Below are 23074 nucleotides of genomic sequence, written 5' to 3'. Positions count from 1 at the left end.
TTCTTTTAGACATATGTACCTCTGAGCAATAAACAAATCTTTCAATCTAATCTAATTACAAGATCAAGGAATAATCTCCAAATAAAGCAGTTCTCGGAATGTATCCCAGTAAGTCAAATTCTGGTGTGATGAGGCATGCTCACGTGCAATTTGCTCAACAACACAGGTGAGAAAATAACAGTTGCTTTAGATAAAAATGACAGCCTATATTTTTATTTTTACCCTAAAACACAGTAAAAGATTTAATGTTCTATTTCTACTGAAAATAAAATCTTCAGTCTTATGTATTTTCCTGTAAATAGGCTAAGTATTAGAAGCACTGTAGCAATTTTGAACTATCTTATTCAGCTCCCCACAGATCCTTCTTGGGAAAGTAAAGACTCGGCTGCTACCAGCTAAAGATGCCTAGTGGACAGAACGCTAAAACCTATAGCAAAAGTTCTCCATTCTGGTCTTCACTGTCTCATCTTTGTCACCAGCTTCTTTGACTTCCAGTCTTATAGTTGATAGTCTTGAATGTGTCTATTACAAACTAACTCCACAGTTTAAAAATAAATAAAGGCACATCATTTCTTGGGTTCCTAGGCAGAATGTCAATTTACTGTTGAGGGAAGAATACAGTTTTTGGAATCAATAAGCCAGAGATCGAAGTAAAAGCTGAACAACTCTAGCTGTGCAACCTTGGGCAAGTTATTACACTTGCCTGAGCCAGTTTGCTCATTTATAGTGAAAAGCAAAGGAAATGTCATTTCAATTTCCCTCACGGCACATAAAAGCATGCAACTAATGGCTAGTTTACTCTTACAGCTATATGTTAGAAAAAATCAATTTTATAGTTCTGCCTACTATTATTTTCCATAATCAGAAATATGCAAAAGGTTAGGTTATTGTTCATCATAGCATAAGATATCACACATTTTCTAGCATAAGCAATTTATAAAAGAGAAGAGAAAATTAATATAACCATCTGAGCTACAGATCAGCATTTTCTCATGTTGTCTATACTGATTTTTGTGCTATAATTAGTCATTGTTCTGGCTTCCATTTCCTTCACAAGTTACATAATACCTCAAGTGCTAAAATCATGCAGAAACTCTTCAACATTTATTTCAATAGTAATTACAGCATTCTAAGCACAGCTAATTGTTATCAGTTCATCAAAAGATGCTGAAGTACTCAATAATGTTCAAAATAAAAGAAAATCCATTAGAATATATCTAGATCAAGAGTGTCTTGTCCAATTCACATTCATTTTGTTTTATCAAAATTATATGCAAATAAAAATTACATAATTTTCAAACATTCTAAAATCTGTGACTAATAACTTACATAAACTAGTCAACAGGATGTTATTAATATTATTCATGATTTATTTGGCTAGGAACTGCAGGAGCTGACTGGTATATTAAGATATTTCATAAATTCATGTATGTAAGCTAGCATTTAATACTAGTATGAAAAAATAAAATATTAAGGGGCTGGTACTATGGTGTGGCAGGTAAAGCTGCCACCACGACCAGCATCAAATACAGGTGCTGGTTCAAGTACCAACTGCTCCATTTCAGACTTAATTCCCTTCAAATGGTCTGGAAAAAGCAGTGCAAGGTGGCCCAAACTTCTGGACCCTGACCACCCATGCGGGTGACCCAGATAAGGCTGCTGGCTTCTGGCTTTGCCCTGGTCCAGCTGTGGCCAGTACAGCCAACTGGGGAATGAACCATAAGATATAAAATCTTTGTCTATCCCTCCTTTCTTAAAGACCAAGAAGTAACTGTTCTAAGTCTCAAAATTTATTTTTTATTCAGTCATAAATATTCTTTGAGGAAATGATTAAAAACAGAGGTTTAAAAAAACACAAATTACAAATTTATACAGAAAGCTGGTAATTGCTGTTAAACACTGCAGCTTGGAAAGCAGTGAAATGCATCTTCTTTCAATTATTCTCAGAGACATTTCAACAACTGTCTGCCAAATTTGATAAAATCAGTACTAAGCTTTGAATATGATTTGGCCCTGGAACTGAAGCAGATGTTTAAACAGAAAAGACCTATGATAATGGTACTAAACGGGTGGAAAATTAATCCAATTATGGTGTTTGGAAGATGTGGCCTGGTAAGGAGTCCTTGGGTCACTGCAGTCATGTCAATGAGAACATAGTTTTCATGTGGTGGTTTGTAAAAACTTGAGCTTGGGCCAGCCTCTCCCTCCATGTTTCCTGGCTGGTGATATAATCACCATTTAATTTCTGCTCTTGCAAGAGCTCTCACATTGCCATTCACTACTCTCATTAGAAGCCAATAGTAGTGTTCTAAGTTGGACTAGAACCTCCAAAACTATGAGCTACATAAACCTTTTCTGTTTATAAAGTTATTTGCCTCAGGTGTTTATTTATAACATGAAAAACAGGCTGATACAATCATTCTCACTATCAACTATGTCAAGCAATTCTGCAAATGACAGATAATATGACCTTCAGTGTACACCAATGAGATTGAAATTTTACACTCTTTCTATAGTTTATAGTAGGCTAATTTTTGAACTGGTGAAACTAGTATCATGAATGCAAAACCTAGTGTGACCAATTGTTAAAATGGTTAAAAGTCTAGAAAAGTATAATAAAAATTTGTAATGCATCCAGAGCATCAGGGCAACACAGCTATTTCTAACAGCTGATGCCTCATTTCAAAAAACTGATAAAAGCAAAATAAGAAGCACTGAATACTATGAACAGTAGGAAACAATTACCAGGGGCATAAATGGCAGGAAATCAGAACTTAGTTCCAGTAATAAAAAGGGAGAATCTTTTTAAAAGCATTTAAATCAAGGCATTATAGAAAATCATGAAAGCTTCTACATTTGTAGGCTTTGTATCAAGAAAATTTTCTGGGGTCCAGCACAGTGGCTCCATTGGTTAATCCTCCTCTTACAAAGTGCCAGAATCCCAAATAGGTGCCAAATCATGTCCTGACTACCCCACTTCCCTTCCAGCTCCCTGCTTACAGCCTGGGGAAGTAGTAGAGGATGACTCAAAGCCTTTGGACCCTGAACCCACGTAGGAGGTCAGAAAGATGCCCCTGGCTGCTGGCTTCAGACTGGCTCAGCTCTGGTTGTTGCAGCCATTTGGGGAATGAAGCAATAAATGGAGGATTGTTCTCTGTCTCCTTCTCTCTGTAAATCTGCCTTACCAGTAAATAAACAATTTTTCTGAAAAAGCACTATTATAAAATATGCTGCTGGAAGCAAAGATTATTTGATTATGGTGGCTCTTTGACTTTCTAAAGCAGAAGGTATTCTTGCTGAGATGTGATTTACCACAACTTCACACAGTTTTACAGTTATTTAATAAAATACAAAATCAGGACAATCAAATATGAGAAATGCAAACTTTTAATCAGAATGAGGGAATCTTAAGAGACATAATATAAACAATTACATTAGTAGGAAATACAGGTTACTGATTCAAGTAATTATTATGAGAAACACCTTAAAAACAATTATGCCACAAAAAGCATTATCTGATTATAAAGTAAAAATTCCACTTTCAAAAGAGAACGCTTGCATGTTAAGAATGTTGGAACACTAAACCAGATGTGTTTTAGATAGAAATTTCAGAAAATGATTCTGGGGATTATATATATAAAGGTTTAACAAATAATATTTAAATATTTGATACATTGCCTATCTAAAAATACCAACTATATTTTCAAAGCACTTTGCTTCATGAACAAATAAAAGTTCTTCATTACATGCTTTAACTATCTAGAACTTTTCTTGTGAGCCTAATTCAGAACATATTGCATTGACAGAATATAGGGCATTCAAACTTTGATACATTACCTAAAATACACACGCAACTGAATTTATGACTGTACAGCTGTAATGCTTCAAGCCCATAACCTCTTACTGGCCATATACTAACAAAGTTCCTCTGTGACTCACTATTATATCTTCTCTCATAAGCTCATACATTGATTAACATTTTATACCTCAGGTGTATGAGTGTAAATACTCAAGAGTTTTTTTATACCACACTTTTTACAAAGATACCTTTTCAATCAAATTTTATGTGTCTAAACCTAAGTTGAATTCACAGAAGCAGAGTAGAGCAGCAGTTAGCACAAGTGTCAGAGTAAGAGGATGGCAGAAACACTGACGGATATCAGATTCTAGTGTCTTAGGTGTTTCAGAACGTTTGCAGAAGGGGCAGGATCTTTTGTAGTGGTCAGAGTACCACTTGGCACAGCCACATCCCCTATCAGAGTGCTTGCATTTCAATTCTGCCTTCAGTCCTGATTCCAGCGCCCAGCTAATGCACACCCTGGGAAGCTCAAGGAACTTGGACATGGTTCCTCCCCTGTGAGAGGTCAGACTGAGATTCTGGCTCCTGGTTGCAGCTTTGACCGCTACAAGAATCTGGGGAGTGAACCAGGGGATGGGAAATGTCTGTCTTTGTCTCTTTGCTGTTCAAATAAGACCAAGTAAAATACATATTATGAAAAAAAAAGCCCTATATCTGGATTTCAAAATGTTGTGCACCAAAATATATTTCTAAATTTCATTTTTCCATAAACTTTTTAGAGTACCCTCATACTGTGATCATCATGATGATCTATACTTAATAACAATATTTCATTTGCTAAAAGAATTTTCAAAATTGTAAATTTTAAGTATTGTCACCACAGTACATACTCTTATGTGTGTGAGGTGATGCGTATTAATTTGCCATGCCATATTGTATGCCCTAATCCTATATATCATAAATACATTTATGCTAATTGTCAATACAAAAATTATGTTTTCTTTTTAAGAAAAATTTAAAGTTATAAAAGAGGCCTACCATCCTGCGTTTCAAATTCTTTCAAGAATTTCCATTTCTCTAATTAAACATGTCTTCCACCATCTGGCTCCTGCCTGTGCAGAACCTCATTCTGCTACCACTGTTTCCGTTTTTGTTTATACTCCACGCCCAATGGCTGCCTTCCAGTAGAATACACACCCTTGGACCGGCTCGCTCTTTGTATGGAAAACCAATTCCTCCCAGGTTCCTTCCAGGTTCATCCTTATGCTCTGCACCCGGTGTAGAAGCTCTCCTGGTGAAGTTAGCTAAAGTGGTGGCCTCCAGCATTATCCTGCTTGCTTCTTATCAAGTTGGTGCCCACGAATTTTCTCACTTGTTTCCTTATCTCGCGCCGTGAGGCTATAAATTCCACAAGGACAAAGAACTCGCCTGAACTATTACCAGCAAAGCAGGTATCAGGTGAGTCTGGACAACTTGTTGTGCACACCATTTTCTTTTTCATCTCTGCCATAAATGGATGCACTTCATTCAACATCATCACCTCCCTGTTTTTGAAATGCTAGACAATGATTTGAATAAAACAAATGCTGATGTAAGAATACCTCCAAAAATAATCTTATTTGCAAAATCAGCACTCAAAACTGCATGTATAATCTGGCACCTCTTGTGATAAATACTGGAGTAAGGGAGAGTGTAAATCCAAAAGTTAAACTGACATTTGGAAAAAAATAGAAATATAAGAGCGCTGAGTTAGTGAGGAGTGGAAGTGAGCCCTCTACACACATGGAAGACAGAAACTGGAAGACTTTACTACACACATTATCATGCATTTAGTTTTTGAGACATTTTATGTTATTGGTTTGAATCACTTAAACTTCAAAAAAGTTTAAAACAAAATTTAGTGATTAAACTTTTGGTTTTAGGCTTATGACAGATTGCATTTTTCCTAGTTTTACCTATGAATGAACTTTACTTAAAACAATACTTAGGTGTGGAATACTAACAGAGTGCACTCGTATGCCTGCTACCTCAGCAGAGAAAATGATCCGCTTTGTGAGAAAGTGATTCCCACCCGACGTTGCTACTGAAAAGCTGTTACAAAAAGCTGGAAAGCCATTCCTGGTTCTGTCTCCATCTGCCATCACTATGTCTCTCCGTTCTCACACTGCGCTGCTCTCTCAGTCACTCCTCATTCAACTCTCATTTCCTTTGCTTTCTGCATAGTTGCTAACTTGCCAAGTGAACTTCCCTACAGACAAGTTCACCCTCTGACATAGTTTGGAAAGTTTCTGCCTCAGGAACCTGCAGGGCTCCACTACTACATTCTCGGGGAGGTCCAGCCATCCACTGCACACCGTCCAGTCTGAAGTCCCTCCCTTCCCTGCTGATTTACTGTCTTTTCCACTGAGCAGCGATAGCAGGGGCTCTGTCTATCTGGGCTGCCGTAGCTCCGGCACTTGGAGAACAGCCCTGGCATATCAGAAACTCTGCACGCATCTGTTAAATAAACTGTCACCCAATGAACCCCATGAACCCAAAGCAGAACTCAGCACTCCTCATCCTCATCACTGCTTCAAAGTATCCAAACTTACTCCTCCTCTCAGTCCTTTATCTGTAGGATTAACATCCAAGCCAAAACCTCAGACTTCTATTAAAATTTCCCTCCACTCCCTCTACATCTCTTACTATGGGGTCTCTCATTTCCCTCTCCTCACCAGCTCTTCCATGCCATTTTCACCTTGGGAATAAAAAATTCAGTGTATTAGAAATAGATAGTATAATGTCTGTTTCATAATAAGCCCCATATACGTGTTTTTTCCTGTTAGTATTTACCAGGTTTGGGTATTTTCAACTTTCCCTCATGGGATTGGAAGGGGTTCTGCTGTATTTTCTTCTTGAAAGATGGACTCTGTTATCACTGTAAAGATATTGACTTTGTACTTTGTACTCTACTGGGATACAATAGAGCAGGAAGGGAGCTGAGGATCCCTGCCTCTGCCAAAGGAGAAAGAAACCAACCCATGCATCCTCCCATTTGTAGGGAGATTCTTCTTAGGCCCCACTTTCTTAATGTCAGAACATGAGGCAGACGTGTGTTCTATGGTTTCATCATAATTTCTGTACATTTTCTGTTTTCTTTAAATTTTGATTGTATCAATGTATGATTTTTATCAGAATATTACTTTGGAATACCTCTTATTGAGATGCAGTAATATTAGAAAAAAAACTGTTTAAAATAAATAAAAATGACAGGGATAATGAAAATTTAGATACCACTGAAAGACACCCCCCCACTATAAATAAGAGTAAATATTTCAAAATCTCAGAAAATTGATAAATTCATTTCATTCATCTGCTACTTTCAAGAGCGCTTTAAATATTATTTTGATCCAAATAATCCAGAAGCTTTTTAACATGGTACTATAAATGTGCTGACTCTAAATACAGTTTCTTCAGGAATTTAGCACATGTGTGATCGGTTAGAGAGGAAGACTTTTCAGGTTTTAAACAACAGCGAGTAGCTATGTTGTCATAGAACTTATTTCCAATTTCCTGAAAGCATCTGCCAAATGTAACATTATTCACGATTGCTGGAAATCATCACTTTGGAAAGCACAAATGGTCACAATTCAGGTGATAAGACATGAGCAATGACAGTGAACTAGCTCTGGCTACAAAATAGGCAAAAAGCCTCTCTTCTCCAGCATTTGAAAATGCAATTTTATTTTATACAAGAAAGAAAACACCATGGAAGCAAAGAAATTTTATAAAATTCATGCATGATGGTTTCATCTGACAAGCAGAATGCAGTGGGAAGCATAGGTGTGAGAAGCTCACTGCTTTTAGTAAAGTTAAAAAAAACAAACCCAAATTGTGACTAAATCAAGCCTAGAAAAGATTTTTGACAGACTGAATTTTAGATCATAATCTCAGTCTTTCACTTTTCCAAATATAAATGAATGGACTTGCAGGTCAAAAATCACATTTATGATACTGCAAAACTAATGTAAGAAAAGAGCGAAGTGATAAAGAACAGGAAGACACTGAGAGAGGTTCAAAACCCCTGTAAAAATAGCACAGGTACTTAACTCCAAGGAACATGCTAGGAAGATTCTGTAGAGTTCAATTTCTTAGGGTGTAGCAACTGAGGATTTCAAAACACTTCCAGGACATATCTTCTTGTGAAATGATGAAATTTTTTAAGTCTTTAATGGGCCAAGATTTAACATAGAACAATCTAGTATAAAGTTACTACTTAAAGTGTCTAGTAAAACTCTACTTAGATGAAATATTTTTTAATTTATAGAGAACCATTTTCACTAAAATGGAATTCTGTTTATTTTGAAACAACAATTATAGAAATAACGATATATATTAATTGGCACCATTTTATTGAAAACATTAAAGTTCAATATAAACCGTTCTTAAAATGACTCTTAGATGAACTAAAAGAATCCATCGGAGTGAGAAAAAGCAATGGAATTCAAATTATTGCACAACCTGTGTGTCAATGATCTTGTTCAAAATAAAAACTCCCAAGTCTGATGATGCACAATAGGACGGAATATATACATGAATTTTAACTATAAGAATGTTTTTGTGATATAGCAAAACTCTAAAACATTGTCATGTCATGTTATTTTAACTGACAAATAATAAAAAGATGAATTTTCTAGTAATCATGGTATCTAAAATATATATCACATAACCACTGGGGAAATGACTTTGTTTCATGAAGAGAGCAACAAGTGGATTTATCTGGTTCAAGAGATCAAAATCTTTACATCCACTGGCCCAGGCAGTTAACTAAGCAAGTAGGTCTGGGGTATAGTAGAACCTTAAGGCAACTGAAGATTGCCTGTCTCTGCTAAAAGGAAGGAAAAAAGGAAGGAAGAGAGGAGGGAGGGAGAGAGAGAGAGAGAAAGAAAAAGAAAGAAAAAAAAAAGAAGAAACTAACATACCCTCATGTGCCAAACAATATTTAAGGGCCATATGCAGCCTTCCAAACTGCCAGATTGTAGCTCTAGAAAAACAGTAGCCAAGATAGAGCTCAACCAAAAATACAATCTTAGCCCACAAGGGATGCCAAATAAATCTTAGCATTCACGGTGACGCGAACAAAACAGGCACTAGTTAGTAATCTTTAATTACAAAATATGATGTGTAAATGAGCACAACAGCAGCAACCCTGAGCTGGCTGAGCACTGCCACCTGCCATATGCCACCCCAGGTGGGCAAGGGAACCTCTGAATCGAGACAGGGAGAACCAGTCAGTCTGGAGATCCACCAGGCTAAGGTCTCTATCCAGGAGAGGTCAGGGCACCCCTAGCCCTTGCCATGATGTAAACTCACATCTGGCCATCTCCTGGTTCAGCCATCAGGGTTCTCAGTCAAGAGCACAGGGATTTACTGAGAACCTGGAGAGGTGCTAGCAGGGCATACCAAAACACTTCATTACCATTCAAGGCAGAATGGACAAAACAAACAGTCCACGGAGCAAGAGAGAGAGACAAAGAAAATCCGCATGCGAGAGCCAGAAAAGGCAAGTCCTCCATTCCCAGACCACCAGGGCTTCACTGTCTTCACTGTCATGGAGGACTGAATCTACAGGCTATCACCCCAAGGCCTGAGGCACCGGGGACGAAGTTCCAGGGCCGTGAGGACAAGCCCCTGGGTGACCACAGGCTGGGACACTACGGACTTCCTTCCTTAGTGCAAACTCCAGTAAAACCCAGGAAAAGGGCTCATTGTCTGGCAACCAACACAGCCATATCTGCAGTATTTTTACTTTATGTACATAGAGCCCAATCTGTTTCTTGAAATCTGTATATAAACAGAAGACTTCTGAAATAGCATTTCCCACAGGATCTCCTTAAGATCAGCCATTTCCTACAAAGGGCACACTCTGACGCCATGTCCCACAGTGACATTTACTAATATTGGGTCCTGCCTGTTTTTGTTTTTGTTTTGTTGTTTGTTTTGTACTTTTAGAGTCAGATATACAGAGAGGAAGAGCGACAGAGAGGAAGAGCTTCACTACATTGGTTCACTCCCCAAGTGACCACAACAGCCAGAGCTGAGCCAATCCAAAGCCAGGAGCCTGGAGCCTCTTCCAGGTCTCCCAACTAAGTACAGGGCCCCAAAGCACTGGGCTGTCCTCCACTGCTTTCCCAGGCCACAAACAGGGAGCTGGATGGGAAGCGGGGCTGCCAGGATCATAACTGGTGCCCATTTGGGAACCCAGAGTGCACAAGGTGAGAACTGCTGCTGCTAGGCTATCACACCAGGCCCTTCCTCTTTTTAAAATGCTACAACACACTGTCTCCTTATTCCTTTCCTAAAAATAATAAACTTGGCTCTTCTAAATGAAAAGGTTTAGTGTGAACCTTTTGATATAGATGAACCACTACTGGGGCCTGGCGGTGTGGCCTAGTGGCTAAAGTCCTCGCCTTGAACATGCCGGGATCCCATATGGGCACCACTTCTAATCCCGGCAGCTCCACTTCCCATCCAGCTCCCTGCATGTGGCCTGGGAAAGCAGTCGAGGATCGCCCAAAGCTTTGGGACCCTGCACCTATGTGGGAGACCCGGAAGAGGTTCCTGCCTCCTGGCTTCAGATCAGCATAGCATCGGCCATTGCACTCACTTGGAGAGTGAATCATCGGACGGAAGATCTTCCTCTCTATCTCTCCTCCTCTCTGTAATTCTGACTTTCCAATAAATAATAAATCTTTAAAAAATAAAAAAAGAAAAAAAAATAGATGAACCACTACTAATAATTAAGTGAAATGTATGAATCCATGTTATACAAGTTTAACAAAAGACATTATCTCTGCAGAATCAGGATAATCATATCTATTATTTTATTTACTGATATATTTGTCACGTGCTAAACAGTACATCAAAGGCTTTGTAGGGGTCATTTTCCTAGTATTCTGCTTAACCTTCCCCATAGATTAATGAGTTACAGCTACAATCTCCATTTTCAGTGAACTGAGCCCGACTTAAAGAAGCAAGCAACATGCCAAAGAAAATGAAATCAATAAATGGCGGGGAGCTGGTTTAACCCCATCAGTCTTCTCATTAACCCTGCTCCTCACTATGCTTCCCTCATGTTTCATAATATAATTTTAATTTCATACATAAAAGAAAAAGCAAACTTCAACCTGGCAACAAAGAACACTAGAGAAATTCTATGATCTGTAAAAAATACAACTCATTTTTAAGGAAAACCATCCAATCTATTTCACAATTTGTCTAGTTCTCCTATTACAGTGCAAACCTGATCACCACTTTTAAAGTCCAGATTCCATCCCAGACATATCATCTATTCACACTCAAAAATCAAAAACATGCCTCCATAATGGTGCTCTCAACTCTCAAGAACCTTCACAAGAAAGAAATTGAAGTGAACTTCTAAAACCTGGAAAGGCATAAAGAAAATTTAAAATATTAAGAAAAAAATGCCCCAGAGAGTTGTTCTAGGAGAAATATAAAAGCTAATGTAATTATCAACTTCGAAGCTTTTTCTATGAGTAGATATGAAATGACACCTCCACTGAGCGTGACGACCAAGAGAAGAACAGATCGACCTTTCTACATAACATAAACAGCATCACAAACAGACACCATTCCTAAACATAAAACCCAAACTAGGAAGTGATGTCTGGGATTTGTGGATGTTACACCCTGGTTCAAATCTGTGATCATTGCTTTAAATAAAACTCTGAGAATCTTTAACAGGAGTGATCAATGGTTCCTTCCAAAAACTGAATATTGAAATAGCTCCGCAGAGACTGAAATTCCAAAGCCTGGAAAGCCTCCAGAAAACAACACTGAAATGATTTGCTTATAAAGATTCTGAAGTTGGTGGTCATAAGTATCAGTCTCAATCAAAATGTGTGTGAAGAACTGAAGACATGCTCACCACGTTACAACCGGCAACATGTAAGAATCTCACATTTCTCTTATGTCATTAAGAAAAGGCTCTAAGATTCCACTTATTCTAAGAGCATGCAACTACAATAATATTGTAACCAAATGCATAGATTATAAATAAAACATTAAACCAATTCTCAAGTTTGTACGTCGCTGGAACATATTTTAAACTCACGGACCAGGAATGGGTGGACTTCTTGGTAAAGTATATACTTTCCCAATATATTTAACGAAAACTTGATAGAAAAGACACTGAACCATAGCCTGCTTCAAACATTTTGTGGGATGGTAAGGCCAGAAGATACGAAATAATAACTTTTCTTTATTCTTTTTTTACTCTTTATTCTTAATCACAGCAGAGTTTCTTTGCAACTCACCCATTCACAATTATCGTGTGTATAATACTTTCAAGTTAATAAAATTGTTCTGTATTTAATGCTTACTTTTGTCTTTGTTAGTTTTATACTAAATAAGAACTCTTTTTCTGTTTAGTTTATCCATAAACTGTCAAGCTTTGTACCATAATATTTTGATTATCTTTTTTATTCTAAAAGGTTATTGCAGCCTAGTCTTATTCTAAAATACTGTATTAGTCTCAAAATAAATTAGTTATGTCATTTAAATTTACATTACAAATCTAATTTATAGTACTTTATCCATACTCTAAATAACGACTTATGGTAATTTTCACTTTCTGGAAAAAGTATACAAAATATTGTCTTAAAGTATAAGCACCACAAAGTTTCAAAAATTGAAATAATGAAAGTGAAATAATATTTCTAAAAGAAAATAAATGGGATTGCTAATTCTGAAGTAAAATGACTTCACAGGAAATACATTCTCATAAGATCTTTCTTCCATATTAAGTAGCATGAAAATGTGGAAAGCTAAGTGATTTAAGGCACAATTTACAAAGGAGTACAACTGGGTAACTAAAATAATTTTTAACTTCAACCACTTAAAAACTAAATTACACTATAAACTGTAATACACTACTGAAATGTTAATCAAATTTTACTATGGAAACCTATTTTAACTTGAGTTCTATTTCATTTTAAAACCAATTTTTAAAGGAAAAAAAAACCCAGAGTATTTCATAAAACTAATAACTAAAATAAAGCAACAGTTCACAAGTCAGATTTAAGAAGAAAAAGACCTAAGGACATACACAAAAAAACTCTAGGGGATGAGTCAAAATATTAACCAGTGACTTAACACCTGCAGAACACCTGTACTTTCCCAGATAAATCATTCATTTTAGAGGTCTAAGAAATTATCAAAGTTGTTAAAACTTTGTGAATACATCTGTCATAAGTAACATACTATTAGCTAACTTTTTATGATTTTTAAAACTACACTTTCACTTGAAAATCTTAAAAAAAAACTTGATATTTTGATTACATAAAGAGATGTCATTGCATATCTATTGTAAAAAGAAAAGAATACATAACTCCAAATGCTAAAGACCATAGCTGAAGGTCATAAAATTGGTCCCGTTAGAGATAGGAAAGGGATCCACTTTCCGTACACTAAAAACAAAATATCCAATGAGAAATAGTACTTTCTAAAGAGCGACAGCAAACAGGCTACTGTGTAGTTAGGCCTAAGACTTAAGAATCTGCCACAATCACTCTTACCTCCATAAACAGCTACTATTTGCATTTTCAAACAAACACAAAGATATAAAAATTATACATTCTAGAAATAAATAATGTCCCCAGATCGCGAGATGGAGTGCACCTGTAGCAAGTGAACACTGCCATCACCGCTCCAGGCTTACCTCGTAAGACCAGACACACTGAGTTCCACCGAAGCGGCGAACGCACCTCCCGACTTCCACGTCCTCGTGCGTCGTGTACATCTCCCTGAGGCACTGGCCAATGTGCGGCACCATCCTCCGGAGCACTTCGCGGCTGAAGATCATGCCCGGGCCGCCCATGCAGAAGTTCTCCCCTGGCTCCAGGCCCAGCTTGCCAAGCTCTGCGATGCTGCCCAGGCCGGTCTGTCCCAAGTAGAGAGGTTTGCTGCTGTTCAGAGATCTAAGAAACTCTTCTAACTTATCACCTACAAAGAGAGGGATACAGTGACCACTTGTGCTTATTCCACAGTCATTCATAACACACAAGGTAAACGCACGCACCTTACAGTGCTGTGCTAAGGCACCCTTAAGTCTTATGCAAGTGAAAAGAAGAGAACTTGCAGTAGTCTAGCATTTTAAAACATCATGGGATAGTTGCTAATTACATCATAATTAAATGTTCTCTTTATCAAAGGTACTGCAAAACCTTAAGCCTAACAGTAATCATGTTTTGGGGAAATGTGAACTAACCATGGAGAATAATGATAGGGCTCTTCATACATTTTAAGTAGCAAAACGTTCTTGGAACATCAAACATTTACATTTAACAACATTTTGACACACTATTTTTTCCTGATAATTTATTTAGTTCAATGTTTTGCTTTTAACTAGTATCACAAGTAAGCCATACAGTAGGGGAGAGGATCTGAATCAAACTGTGTTGACACTTAATTGGGAAAAGCATTGTTTTAGAGGAAAAAACGGGGGGGAGGGGGGAGGAACATTTGTTAAGAATTCAATAATGCACTTGATCTTGCTTATAGTTTGAAAATTCATCAGGAAAAACAATTAAAAACACTTGGAATGCACGGGCACCCCAGAAGGCGATCCTCGAGAGCAGGTCGGGTTACCTTCGCCATATCTCCGATCACCCGCCCTGTTCACTGTCATTTGTGGTGAACAGGACAGCAGTCCCAACCCCTGGGCCCCAGCGGGCCTCGGCTAGCTGCTATTGAATTCTGAACACAAAAACGCATTCCGCTCTTAACAGAAATGGAAATGGCATCCAAGGTTCTGAAGGACACGAACCCACTGGAAGGGAGTCTACAAGTTCTCTGCAAAGTGTGGCCAACTTCCGCCAGGAAACCCCTGCGTTTTTCCATGAGTCATGGGAGACTCGTGGGAGACAGTGGAAGATCTTGCAGCCAGTTCTAAACAGGGTGTTTCAGCAAGGCAAACTGCAGGCAAGCTTATTTTTGTTTTATTCAATTATTAGCATTTCCGATTTGTCCCTTGTGATCAGTGTGGCCTATATGGACCAGCCCTCCAGCAGTCTCCCTCATCCCATTCAGAATCTCCAGCTACAGACCAACAGGGTCCCCTGTGCCAAAACAGGGCAGTTGGGGGGCGGGGCAGAAGGGGCGTTCATCTGCCATTTAGTGCACAAAAGATGCCACCTGGATCAGGGGAAAGGAGGACTGGAGCCACAATTCAAAGAAGGCAGGGCTGCGCTCCCAGCCCAGGAAGAGGAACAGAAAGCTTCTCCCTGTGCAACCTTGGTGCCTGCCTGGAGTCCCTCCTAAGTCCCAGCAGCTGACTGGACCGGAAAGATTGACTCCCGGGCGGGCTGGAAGCAACTCCCGATGTGCTGAGTTTAGAAATTCTCTGGCCAGGGCCGCCCACACACAGGGAAAGGACCGCCTTTCTTCCAAAACTGACAAGAAAGTTTCTTGTGCTGTGGCTGCCTGCGGTTCGGGGCAGGACCTCGAGCCTCCTCTTATCGCCGCTGCAGCCACCCACAGGCTCCTACCGGGACCCGAGCTCACAGTCCTGCTCCCACGGCTTGCAGCTCCCACGGCTTGCAGCTCCCGCGCGCCTCTCCCTTCCGCCCCAACACCCATGCCTGGTAATGAACCCAGCCCTGAGGGATCAGGGTCGGGGTGCGGGACTGCCGCTGCACCCCGGCCGCTCTGCTCCAGGTCCCCACACGTGCAGCGAGTGGCGATCTAGGGAAGGATGCGCACGCGGCAGTGTCCCAGACCGCCCAGACCATCTTCCCAACTCCGCTGTGCCGAGCCAGCGCCAGGGCCGGTTTGAAAGAAAGAGTGGGAGCAGAAATCTAGAGCGCCGGAGCCACACACTCGCCCCACCAGCATCCTCAGACTTCCCTTCCGCCACTGTTTGCGGACACGCCCCTCCGGACGGCTTTGCAAACTCTGGCCACCGGGTGCTGTCCGAGAAGGGCGGGCTGGGTCCAACTCCCGGGTTCCTCACCTCTCTCGCACACAATAAGGAGCAGGGGGCAAGCGCTGGGCAGAAAGAACAGTGCGGAGGAGGTAGGCAGATAAAGCCGGGAGGGTGAGAGGGGCGTCTGCGAGGGGTGCGGCGGGCCGGGCGCAGCGGGAGCCCGCAGCCCACCCGGGCAGAGAAGCAGTGCCCAGGCTGGGCAGGGGCAGCACGGGCGCAGAGAACGGTCCAGGGGAGAGCAAGCGGGACGGCGGCGCTGGGAGGTCACCTTTGATGTAGACATCGTCGTCGGCGCGCATGAACCACTCGTACTTGTCCAGGTAGTGGTCGTGCATATACTTGATCATCATGAAGGACTTTTTCTGAGGAGGGTAGGAGTCGTCCACCCCCGGCAGTGCGATGACAGGTAGGGGTGGCGGGGGCTGCCCGAGGCCGGCGTTGGGGGGCTGCTGGCTGGAGAAGAACTCCACGCGGCCGGGGATGAAGCGCGCCCAGGTCCGCTGCGCCGCCAGCGCGCGGCTGCCCAGGTACTTCTGCGCGGTCATCACCCCCACGTACAGGAAGTCCCGGGGTCGTGCGCTCGGGGCGGTGGCACCCCCGTCCCCGCTGCCGTTGTGGCTGCGTCCCCGCTGCCCAGCCGCGCCCCTTTCCTCCTCCTCCTCCGGCTCCCCCTCGGCCGCTGGGGCTCCGGGAAGCCGGGTCGCGCCCTGGGGATCGCGTCCCCGCCGCCGTCGCCGCTGCTGCTGCTGCTGCTGCTGCTGCTGCTTCTGCTGCTGCAGCGGAGGTGGCCGAAGCCAGGGGCTGCTTCGAAAACTGGTCACTCCGGGCGCTGCCTGGGGCAGCTGCGGGCCCTGGAGCTCCCGGCGCGCGGGGGGCGGCGACGGCTCCTGCCGCGGCCACGACTGGGGCTGGGGGAGCGGCTGCTGCGCGCCGAGGCCGGCGGCCAAGCGGCCGTAGTAGGAGCAGAGGTTGGAGCCTCGTCTCTTCCTCTCGCTCAGCTCGGCCACCCTGGGAGCGATGAGCCAGGACGCGGCGGTGAAACCCAGAACGAGCCCCAGCGCCACGCTCATCCACGGGCGGCGGGAGCGTACGGCCATCGCGAACGGCCCCGGGCGCAGCGCGGGGGTAACCCCCCGACTCACAGCCGCCCCTCCTCCGCCTTCGAGCCCCCCCTCCAAGCCCCGGCCGCAGCCCACCGCCCTGACGCCGCCGTGGGCTCGGGGGTCGCACGCTCAGGCGCCTCGGCCGCCCCGGGCTGTCGCTGCCGGGCTGGGCTCGGCGCTATAGGATCGGGAGTCAAACTTCTCCCGGCGGCGGCGGCGGCGGCGAGCGGAGCTGCAGGAGGAGGAGCGGCGGCGGTGGCAACGCGTCCGCTCCTCGGCTGCCACCCTGTCACTGGCGCGCCTGGGCCCTCCCTCCTCCGCGAGCGCCCGCCCTCGCTCCCCGCCTCCCGCTGCTCCACGCCGCCGCCGCCGCCTCAGGACCCGCCCGGAGGAGGGGTGGCGAGCACCGGTGCCGCCCGCCGGGAAGCTCGGGCAGCGGTGCTTTCCCCTCCCGCCTGTCTCCGCCCTCGCGCGCCCCTCGCTAACGCCTCGGTGCAGCGCCGGCCTCCTCTCCGGAAGGAAACGATCCTATGTCGGGCCGCCTCCGGCTTCCAGCGCCGACGCCCCCCTTGGCTCGCCTCCCCCGGGCTCGGCTCTCCGGCCCCATCGCCCGGCCCTGTCGTCCTGCCCTCCGCCGGCCTCACGCACCGCGTCCCTGGGCTCCGCTGACCCTCCACGCGCCGCCGCTTCCCGTCCCTCAGGGCGGCGGCCCGAGACCCTGCCCGTGGCGGCCCGGCGTGACCTCTCACCCCGCCCCTCGCTGGACGCGCGTTCTCCTCAGCCTGCGCTCGCGGGAGCTGCGCGCCTCCCCGCCCCACGCCCCGTCCCGCGCGCGGCTCGGGCGGCCGACGGGCCCGCCCCGCTCCTTCCGCGCTCTCCCCGCTCGGTCGCCCCGAGTCCCGCCGGCACCTGCTGTCTCTCAGAGGGATCGGAACCCCCTGTCCTGACAGGCTGCGGGAGTTGGCGGGTGAGTGGGTGTCCGGCCCCCCGGGAAGCTGGGAACCTCGCGTCCTCCACCTGTGGAGTGGAGGAAACCCGGGCTGGCCGGGACTGGTCCCCTCAGCCGTCCTCGGGGCGGCGGCCTCGTCTCCTGAGGAGAGTCGCCAGGAGGGGGCTTCATTCTGGGTAGCTAAAGCGAAGGCGCCATGACCCGGAAAATCCGAACTGAGGAAAGGCTTAGCCACCAGAAAGCAGTCAACTCCAACTTCTTGTGAAAATGAAATAGAAGATAGGTTGTTTACTCGTGCCTTTTAAGGCTTGTCTCTGGCCACAGCAAGAGACTGTACCCCCACCTCCCAACCCCATGAGGTGGGTTCCTTTTCAGTAACAGGTGTATGATATTGGTCCCAGCGGATGCGGTTGCCCGAAGGTGTGTGAGCTCTGGAGGAAGGCCGCATTGTAAAATGCCTCTCCAAAGGTTGTGCATCCGCCCGCAGTCCGGTCCACTTGGCAACCCGGGCCCATGTCTTTTCGATTTCGGTCTTCTGGTTTACCCATCAAACTCCAAGGGACGCTATGGAATGGCTAGACAGCAGGGCTCCGTCCAGCAAGGGCTGGCAGCGTGGCCGGAACAGTCGGCCTGCCCGGAGCCGTCGGAGGAGTGGCTCTTTCCACACCGGGCGCTAGCCAGCAGAGACACGTCTCACCGGACATTCATCTGCAGGCAGTGACGCTCCTTTTTCCCCCATCTGGGTCTTGCCCACAGGCACTTGGGAATAAAGTTGACTGGAGTCTTTCTCAAAGCTGAATTTTCGAATACAAAGCTCATCCTACCAGGCAACCCCTTCTGACTTAAAAAAAAAAATTACATCTTTCCAAAGACAGCTTGACATTTTTATAGTGGTGCTATTCAACAGAACTTTCCCCATAATGGAAATACTCATTGTCTGTGCTCTTAGAAGGCAGCCATTAACCACATGTAATGATGGATCGCCTGAGACATGGGCAGTGTTACTGACAAAATGCATTCCAACGTTATTTTAGTTATTTTGTACCAAGAAACAAACATGTTGGGCAGAATTTTTTCTGGAAGCTGCACGCTATGGTATGGTCCGCAGTGAAGGATAAATTGTCCAGATACGCACCCACATACTCAGTCTCCCTGCAGGCTTCGGCTGAGTTTTAATTCTTTAGGTTCCCTTCATGCAATTGGCCTGCGAAACTACTAAATCTCATTGGCTACAAATAACTATTTAGACTACTTGAGGAGCCAGTCAACCCCATTTATTGGCAAATATGTATTAGGGATTAAATTGTAGATAAGGTTTTCCATCATGAAGCTTGCAGTGTAGTGTATGACTGTAAGCGCCACACTACAAGATGGGCACATTGGTGATGCGTGATGCAAAGAGGCAGAAACATCTGAGTGTTTACCAAGCACATAATTTAAGCTGGGAGTTAGAAAAGGTAGCAGGGACATTGACTTACAGTGAACAGTAGTGAAGTAATGTTCAATACCAACCAGCTAATCGACCTTGGACAAGTTATATCAATTCCCCAAACTTCAGATACTCCATCTATAAATACCTTCAGTAAGGGTTTGTTGATATTTTATCCATAGTCTCTAGTTCTCTATGACATTTGAGAACTGCTCTTATTTTCCAGTCTTTCACAATAAAATCTATTAGGTATCATCTTATTTTTATCTTTCTTACTTTCACTTATTTAACAAATATTTAAAGAGCAGAAAATAAAACAAATAAAGCACCTGACTTAGACTCATATTCCACTACAAGGAGATTACCCATGTACACATATGTATGCATGTGTGTGTGTCTGTAATGCACTTCCTTTAAGCATGTTGGGTAGCAAGTGTTTTGAAAAATGTCTACTGGAAGTATTAATGTTTTAAGTCAAGCCATGTATAGTGGGTTTGTCAGAGAAGTTTTTTATTTTAGCTGGGAACAGAAAAATATACGTGAACTAATCATAAGGATATCTGAAAATCTGATAGACAAGACTTCTCCTTCCCCAGAAGAAGGCACAGGCAAAACAGTCTCTGAGACCAATATGGCGTGCTGAGTGATGTTAGATGCTGAGGTAGTTTGCAACTGGGAGGGAACTGCTGAATTGCTCAAGATTCGGGATATTATAGTTTCATAGAGTTATACAAATGCAAAATATATGACTTAACTTTTTTTTAGCAGCCACACTTTAGAAACTAGCAGGTAAAATTAATTTTTATAACACTTTTTACTTGATATCACTTTAAATTATCAATTTAAAATTGTAGTGAGATATTTTACATTCTTTCAATTGGTGCTATTTTTTTCCCCCAAAACAATGTGCAGTCTCAGTTCAGACTAGCAACATTTCAGATACTCAGTGGACACATGTGAATGGTGCCACCACAACGGACAGTGTATGTTTGGAGCATTGCATCTGTAAGAATGTTGGCTTTTGCACCAAATGACAGTAATGGTATTACCTGGAGGGGTCATACAGTTTTTAGTTGCATTTTTACATGGACCACTGTAGCTCCCATTAGAAAAAAACTAAAGGGTCATAAAGGTAGAAATAGGGAAAGCATTTAAATCACTGCTTAACTGACCTTCACCACCTTGGAATAAAAAAAAAAAACACTTTTTTTTTTTTTTTTTTAATTCCACAGTGTCTACACCCATTCCTCATTTGTGGTAAGAAAAAGCTTTGGTAAAAATTTTTATACAAATTAATTTTATGCTTATTCAGATTTTGGTAGTTACTTATTTAGTATTTCCCAAAGTCGGTGAAGTAATTTTCTCATATTCATTTTAATTTTGAAGATACATCACTTTTTAAAATAGAGTTTTCTGGGAAATCTCTTATCCAAGATAAAGATTGCCTTTGCCCCTCCCCCTGCCCCGCCCCACAAACCCAAGGATGAAGTTTTACATTTAAAAAGACATATCTTCTAAGAAGAGTTAAAGAAAAATCATCTGGGTAAGAGGGGTGTGGAAGAACAAATATTCGCATAAGTTTATTATTATTAAAGATGAGTGTTTTGCTTATTGGCATACAGCAAGACCTATACTATATCCTAAGAGGCTACACACATGTCAGTATTCCAATACCTCGTTATTGCAGCTGCTCTTATCATAGAAAACATGTTGATAAATATACCTGTGAACAACCTTATAAAAGATTCTGTGAAACACCTTGACAGAAGATTTTGAGAAATGTAAAACTCAAATCCTAAAAGCACTTTTTTATAGAGAAAATTTTAAAGCTGATTCCTTATCCTCCCTAAAAGCTTTAACAGTTCAAGCTTGCCCATAATTACCTACTGCTCTGAGGACACTGCTGTATGTAGTATACTGCTCTATGTAGTAGAAACAACTGGAAAGTGTAGTATCTTAAAATCACAGTAAAATATACCAGTAAGTTTAAAGGGGTATGCACAGTTTGTTCATTTCTGAAGGCTAACCTAGTTAAATAGTTTTTCAAAGCAGGTGCTCCTATTCAGGATGTAATCAAGTTTAGATTGCTGAGCACACTTCCGATAGGATTTTACCGAGTTGTTTTGAATATTGTGTTTTCCTTGACAGATCAATGCTGAGTTGATTTCATTTGTGTGAAGCAACTATGGCATCTAGTGGTTAAGAATCATAATGGTAATTCAGGTTGTTCTAAGGAATAACTTACATCTTAAAATATTTTTGGTATCATCAAATAATATTATAGTCTAAACAATGTAAGATAACCATTTGATAATGTTTTTATTTCCTCAGAAATCACTGCAAAGGAATGATCAAGGTTTATATACTGAAAAAACAAAAGGTGAATATTTAGAGCAGATTATGAAACACTGTAAGAGTCGTTTAAGTAATCATTATAAAAATGTTGCATTTAGGTTTTTTTAATTTACACTGGCTGCATGTTTGATGCCAAAAAGAGATTTTTAATTGTTAATTATTTTAGAGAAAATAGTATTATTGTGGCTGTTTTCTAAAAGTATCCTTATTTTCTGACATAGACAGGAAAATGTAGATATGGTGATTAAATGTCTGGAATTTAAATAATGTGAGATGCTGCGTGTATGTTGGCGTAGGTAGAGCCTGATTGACCACTTATTGATCGCTCTTGGGTGAATGAATACCTTTAGGCAAATTTATAATTCTCTATAATAAAATATTTTTAACAAAACAGTTGGTATGAGATACACGTACATTCAATGCTCATTTTTTGTAGATTTATCTGACCAAAAGTGGCCCAGTTGCCCAAACAATCCACAAGAAGAAGCTGATACGACAAGCAGAGAATGGGACTCTTGCTGTTCTGTAAGAAAAGGTCAGTGGTAACCATATCAGAATATTCTCACTTCTCCTGGCCCCTCCTCTTCCCTGTGATAATTTCAGACACAAGCAAACTGCCCGATCAAGCCTTTACAAAGAAAGACGTACTGTTTACAATCTGAGAACCTTTTCTCTCTTTTAAGAAAGTCATTGCGTGTGATTAGGTCATGGCTTACGAAACCTCCAGTGCTCCCAATCATCTGAATGAATTTCCTCTAGATAAGATTTTATTTCAATCTTCTCCTTTCACCACTTTCTTACAATATTGATAAACTCCAATTTGATATTTCATTAGAAAACTTAAATCCCTATAACATCTTTCTGCAGTTTCCTTCATTTTTAATTCTTGTTCTTTCCTGTCTTAAAGATCAGTGCTGTTGAGTGGAAATAAGTTATTCATGTGTGTAACTTATGCTTTTGTAGAACACTCTTTGAAACAGAGGTAGAACTACTCTCCACACTATATTTTGTTTTATATTTGTTGTATATATTTATACGTATATGTATTTTGTTCTATTTGTTATATTAACAATTGTTTTGAATATCCAGTCTAATATTAAGCCTCAAAGCACACTTTTAAATAACAGACGATTGGACTTCAGAACATTTATTTTGCTGCTTTCTGAAGCGTCAGTATAGTCTGATCACTCATGCATACAAATATAATGCAGGTGTGTGTATTTGTCATGTTGGTGCATGTGTAATTCTTCAGAGCCACACTATCAGAACAAAGTAAATAGAAGAGATTCTTCATTTTCTATAATGGCTATTCTTACCAAATTTCAGGATATTTTGCTAGAATGTAGTAGAGGTTAAATACCACCTCTCATTGTTATGGTTTAGGCTTGATAAATAAAGATTCTGTCAGCGAGTGAGTGAGGCAGACATAGTTTATAATTTATTTTGTGGCTGCTGC

General features: G+C 42.1%; 1 protein-coding gene across 1 annotated transcript in view; it reads right to left on the bottom strand.

The window, feature by feature from the left end:
• Positions 1–16879, bottom strand: part of CHSY3 (chondroitin sulfate synthase 3) — a 189255-nt gene extending 172376 nt beyond the window's left edge. The window contains exons 1-2 of the mRNA XM_040970689.1: positions 16051–16879; positions 13518–13801 (exon numbers count right to left, since the gene is read on the bottom strand). Coding sequence (XP_040826623.1) covers positions 13518–13801; positions 16051–16879 — 1113 coding nt within the window. The remainder of the gene's footprint in view (positions 1–13517; positions 13802–16050) is intronic.
• Positions 16880–23074: the final 6195 nt, after the last annotated feature.

This window comes from Ochotona curzoniae, unplaced genomic scaffold, assembly GCF_017591425.1.
Source record: "Ochotona curzoniae isolate NIBS_2020 unplaced genomic scaffold, NIBS_Ocur_1.0 contig_1, whole genome shotgun sequence".
NCBI lineage: Eukaryota > Metazoa > Chordata > Mammalia > Lagomorpha > Ochotonidae > Ochotona > Ochotona curzoniae.
The sequence above is the reverse complement of the archived record's forward strand: the minus strand, read 5'-3'. Positions and strand labels throughout refer to the sequence as shown.